Source organism: Euleptes europaea, chromosome 2 (assembly GCF_029931775.1).
Source record: "Euleptes europaea isolate rEulEur1 chromosome 2, rEulEur1.hap1, whole genome shotgun sequence".
Taxonomy (NCBI): Eukaryota; Metazoa; Chordata; class Lepidosauria; order Squamata; family Sphaerodactylidae; genus Euleptes; species Euleptes europaea.
Window position 1 is genome coordinate 91,297,384 of NC_079313.1, and position 6,000 is coordinate 91,303,383.

At 42.7% G+C, this 6,000-nt stretch overlaps 1 protein-coding gene across 1 annotated transcript in view; it reads right to left on the reverse strand.

Annotated features, from left to right (window-relative positions):
- Window positions 1-1,671, reverse strand: part of PM20D1 (peptidase M20 domain containing 1) — a 28,170-nt gene extending 26,499 nt beyond the window's left edge. Inside the window, exon 1 of the mRNA XM_056844832.1 lies at window positions 1,452-1,671. Coding sequence (XP_056700810.1) covers window positions 1,452-1,671 — 220 coding nt within the window. The remainder of the gene's footprint in view (window positions 1-1,451) is intronic.
- Window positions 1,672-6,000: the final 4,329 nt, after the last annotated feature.

Genomic DNA, 6,000 nt, shown 5'->3' on the forward strand with positions numbered 1-6,000 from the left:
TTTCCTGCCCAGAGCTAGCGTGCATGTATGAACATATGAAACAGGAGGAAGAACAGAGGCAGATGGGAAAGGGTGCTGGTGCTGTTTTTCTGCCTAGACCAAAGGTGCAGGTGAATTCAGGAGGATCCTTGTAGATTCTATTTCCATTACACATAAAGAAGCAATCTGCACAGGAATTAAATATTTAGAAGATATGCTCTATTTTAATAGTTAGGGTTGCCAATGCCAACCCTATTGCCAACCTCTGGGTGGGGCCTGGTGAGCTCCTGGAATTCAACTGATCTACAGGAGACAGAGATAAGTTTCCCTGGAAAAAATGGCAGCTTTGGAGGGTAGACACCATGGAATTGTACCCTGCTGAGATCTCTCAACTCACAGGATGTTACTCCAAGAATTTCCCAGGGCAGAGTTTACAACCCTATTTATAGCAAGGGACCACACCATAAAAGAACACCCCAAATTCGGAGAGTAAATCCAAAACAAGGAACACAACAGTTCATAGGCAAGATAAAGAAAAACAATTAGCATTCAGTTATGACAACTGAATGGCAGCTATATTAGGGACCTGTGAACTAGGGTTGCCAGGTCCCTCTTCGCCACCGGTGGGAGGTTTTTGGGGCGGAGCCTGAGGAGGGCGGGGTTTGGGGAGGGGAGGGACTTCAATGCCATAGAGTCCAATGGCCAAAGTGGCCATTTTCTCCCGGTGAACTGATCTCTATCGGCTGGAGATCAGTTGTAATAGCAGGAGATCTCCAGCTAGTACCTGGAGGTTAGCAGATCAAAAACAAGGGCACCGAAAGGTTTGGAAATTAGCACAGGAGAACTGGTACAAAAATGCACATAGACAAGTTGCAAAGTAGCAAATATATAATAGGTGACAAAGCTAGAAAAGACAAGACAAGTGTGCAACACGAAATCTTAACTACTAGGTTGCTAAATATATACAAAAATACAAGGTAAGTATGAGATAATATTTGGTGTAAATCAGGAGGCAAAAGTCCTCTTCTGGATTTCAAAGATAACCAGTTCCTTAGGATATCCAATTGCAGGTATAAATCCATAAATTGGGGGACGGCCGTTTCCCATTCTTTTCTTCAGCTTAGTCACCTATTATATATTTGCTACTTTGCAACTTGTCTATGTGCATTTTTGTACCATTTCTCCCGTGCTAAGTACCTGAAGGTGGGCAACCCTGCTGAGAACACTTTTTTAAGGTGCTTATTATTATAACCAACATCTCTTCATGCCGGCACCAGTGAGAAAGCCTTGGGAAGTTCACAACCCCCCTTCTTCACGCGAGTTTCCTTCCTCTTCCCACGCGCCTTGGAAAGATCAAGAACGAACCTGTGCGCGGCGCTTTAAAAACTCCCATAGGGACGACCAGAGGCTGCGGTGCCGGCGTCGGCCTGACGGGGGCGCGCTCCTCTCCGACCCCCCCCCCCTCTCGTTACCTTTCAGCGCCTCTTTCAGTTCCCGCCGCTCCTGGGGGCTGAACGCCGCTTCCAGGCGCCGCGCTCCCTTCCCCGCCCAGACCCCCGCAGCTGGCGCGGGAGAAGGCTTCGTGGAGTAAGCTCGGGCGAGCACCACGGCCAGTAGGGCGACCGCCGCCACGCACAACCCCGCGAGAGCGACCCACAGCGCCCTCCGCAGCCGGGGGCCGAGCGCCGCCATCTTGCTTCCCTCTGCGGCTGACTTGGCGCTCTGACAGCCGCCGCCGCTGGGGCCTCTAGGGCGGGGCCTCCTAGGCTCCAGAATGCTCCAGAATGCAGTCGATTCATGTGAATTTTTCTTCTGAAACAAGGACAGGTATGGACAGAGCAATACAGAGACACTAACAGCTAATAGTTTGTGGAATCACAATATTTGGAAATATTTATTAAAGTTCCGGTACTTAAAAGTCTCTCAATCACTTCCATGCTTGAACAGAACAAAAATTTAAAAACTAGTATTTAGAATATATTGAGGGTTTTTTTTTAAATCCTGTCATGAACATTTTATTTACATACTTTAGTTATAACCTGCCTTTCTTCCAGTGGAGACTCAAAGTAGCTTACATCGTTGGATCTCTCCTCCATTTTGTTCTCACAACAGCCCTGTGAGGTGGGTTAAGCTGAGTGTGTATGACTGGCCAAAGGTCATACATGGCGAGCTGTCATGGCAGAGTGGGGACTCGAACCTGGGTCTACCAGATCCTAGTCTGACACACTAACCACTACAGCACACACCACTGATCTTATCCCATAATTCTTAAATGGATAAGCCTGCTTACAGCTTTGATAAACCAGAATGATAATGAACAATTTTTTTTGGGGGGGGAGGGAATGGGAGGCTTGGAGAATGTACTGTGAAAATTATTTTTTAACGGGACCATTTAAAGGATACTCATTGACCTAATCCCTTATTCATTGGTTCTTGTAGGTTATCCGGGCTGTGTGACCGTGGTCTTGGTGTTTTCTTTCCTGACGTTTCGCCAGCAGCTGGGGCCGGCATCTTCAGAGGAGTAACACTGAAGGACAGTGTCTCTCCGTGTCAAGTGTGTAGGAAGAGTAATATATAGTCAGAAGGGGGTTGGGTTTGAGCTGAATCATTGTCCTGCGAAAAGTATCAAACGGATACTGATATCAAACGGATATTGAAGTATCAAAGTATCAAACTGATACTTTTGATACTTTTTGCAGGACAATGATTCAGCTCAAACCCAACCCCTTTCTGGGGTTTATTTTTTAATCCAAATAATATTGGGATTAGTCACGTTAACAAAAGATTATACAATTTACTTTTAGACGGAAGACGGAGAGGGGGAAGTCATTTGATTGTTAAATTAGAATACTATTTGTTTTTCTCTTTATTATTATTATTATATTGTTTTTATGGATATATTAAATGAAGAAAAATAAAAATTATTTTAAAAAGGACATGTTGCACACTTCCGAGCTCGGCTGTGGAATCCTGTGTGTTTGGAAGTAAATTGCACTGAATAAAGTGGGACTTGTGTGTGTGTGTGTGTTAAGTGCCGTCAACTCGCTTCTGACTCATGGCGACCCTGTGAATGAAAGTCCTCCAAAATGTCCTGTCTTTGACAGCCTTGCTCAGATCTTGCAAATTGAGGGCTGTGGCTTTCTTTATTGAGTCAATCCATCTCTTGTTGGGTCTTCCTCTTTTCCTGCTGCCCTCAACTTTTCCTAGCATGATTGTCTTTTCCAGTGACTCTTGTCGTCTCATGACGTGACCAAAACACGATAGCCTCAGTTTAGTCATTTTAGCTTCTAGGGTCAATTAAGCTTGATTTGATCTATAACCCACTGATTTGTTTTTTTGGCAGTCCACGGCATCCATAACACTTTCCTCCAACACCACATTTCAAAGGAATCTATTTTCTTCCTATCAGCTTTCTTCACTGTCCAGCTTTCACACCCATACATAGTAATAGGGAATACGATGGCATGAATTAATCTAGTCTTGGTGGCCAGTGACACATCCTTACACTTCAAAATCTTTTCTAGCTCCTTCATGGCTGCCCTTCCCAGTCTCAATCTCCTTCTGATTTCTTGGCTGCGGTCTCCCTTTTGGTTGATGGTGGAGCCAAGGAATAGAAAGTCTTGAACAATTTCAATTTCTTGTCAACCTTAAAGTTGTGTAATTCTCCTGTAGTCATTACTTTTGTTTTCTTGATGTTCAGCTGTAGTCCTGCTTTGGCACGTTCTCTTTTAACTTTTAGCAGTAGTCGTTTCAAATCTTCACTATTTTCTGCCAATAATGTAGTGTCATCAGCATATCTCAAATTATTAATGTTCCTCCCTCCAATTTTCACTCCACCTTCTTCTAAATCTAATTCAGCTTTCCTAATTATATGTTCTGCATATAGATTGAAGAGATAGGGAGATAAAATACATCCTTGATGTAAAATACACCTTTGCCAATTGGAAACCATTCCGTTACTCCATATTCTGTTCTAACTGTGGCCTCTTGTCCAGAGTACAGGTTGTGCATTAAAACGATCAGATGTAGTGGCACACCCATTTCCTTTAAAACTAGCCATAGCTTTTAATGATCCACAGTCAAAAGCTTTGCTGTAATCTAACCTCTGCAATAGAAGCAGAATTTTAATGGTGTGGATTGTCTTACGCTACCATTACAGTTGATTCTTCCTATTAGGGTTGCCAGCTTTGGGCTGGGAAATTCCTGGAGATTTTGGGATGGAGCCTGAGGGGCACGGTTTGGGGAGGGGAGGGATCTCAGCAGAGTATAATGCCACAGAATCCACTCTCCAAAGCATCTGTTTTCTTAAGGGGAACTGATGTTAGCCGTCTGGACATCAGTTGTAATTCCAGGAGAAATCCAGGCCTGACTTGGAGGTCGGCAACTCTATTTCCTGTTCATTGCAATGTCCCTGATCTGTTACTTCTGAGCAGTACAGCTACAGCTGCTGCAGTTAGTTTAAAAATCATTTGAACTATAACACCACTAATAATTAGCATAGTTTTGCAACTTATGGTTTGAGAGTGGGAGTTTGGAGTTTTGGGTGAGTGAGGGACAGCTTGCTCCCTGGGAATTAGATGCGAATTCCGTGGATTTGCTGCTTAATAGCAGTGGGACATCACAATTGGCTCCTTTTTTTGTTAAAGGCATTAGAGTGATATCTCTACTGATGTTGGTGAACAGTGGGAGGGGACAGACCGGAGAGAACCACCCACCTGTGTGGATGGGAAAATCTAGGAGATGAAAGATTTCCGTGGCTATGTATCCACATGGATTTTCATTGCAATTCTCCATGCTGCTAAATGCAGAAAAGGAATGCCTGAGCAGAACAGATTATAGACCAGAACCACTCCAAATGTTTAAAAAATGGAGGGGGGATATATTCATATGGTTACACAGGGTAAACAGCCTGAGGTGGACTTTAGTCCACAAAAGTATGGCATACTTTAGAGTATGCCATAATGAACATTAGACTTTAAGACGCCATAGGACTCTCCTGTGTTTGCTATAACTGGCTTACATTGCTAACTTTGGAATTTGTGACTACCAGCAATATATTACAATCTTATAATAATGATTTTAGGACGTTCTTTGCACTGACTGGGTTAGTCTGTGCCCAACACAAAGGATTTCTTCAATGCACGTTTGGGCAAAGAAGCAATATGCTAGGTCACACGCTCTCAGCCTAACCTGCCTCACAGGGTTGTTGTGAGGATAAAGTGGAGGAGAGGAGAACAATGTAAATTGCTTTGGGTCCTCATTGGAGAGAAAGGAGGGCTATAAAAAGGTATGTGGGGACCGGATTTGGGTTGTATCATCTCCCCTGCAGTAAGTCCACATCTAGAACTTTTTCTTTCTTTGAAGGGTATGTTCCCTTTCTCTGTGACGAGATGAAACAATTTCTGTTTATCTTAGAATGTTGAATGTCACTTTTGTCAACAGTCTGTAACCTCCCAGATGCCATATCCTAATGTATGTGGTAAACGGAGTTGGGTATGAGGAGCGTATGTTACTATTCATCATTCAAGTTGGATAGTATTTGTTTTTGTTTTCTTTTAAAATGCCTATATGGTAATAGTTGGAGTATCCACTATTGGAGTATAAAAGTTTTCCAAACATAGGAAAAATTTAATCTGTCTCCCAATATGGGTGGCGATAGGAGAGTATGTTACTCACTATGAATTGTGTCCCAGACAGTGATGTCCAATAGATGTCTGAAACGCTTGTACAGGTGACTATTGCAGAAGTGTTAGTCATGCTCCTAGGAACTAGTTTTGACTTTTTCCTGGTATTTTATTGATTGTTTTATACAATGAAACAAAAACTTAGTTGCACCTTCAAAACCATGTATTTTAAGTTGCAAACATACTACATTAAACACACTTTCAAATCTACTTAATTTCCCACTATTTATAACAATGCTATATTTTGATGAAAATAGAGTATTTCATTTTTTCTTTCAAGATCCTTTCAGTCTTCATTTTGTTTGGAAATGGCTAGAAGGGTGTGTTGTTTTTCTGG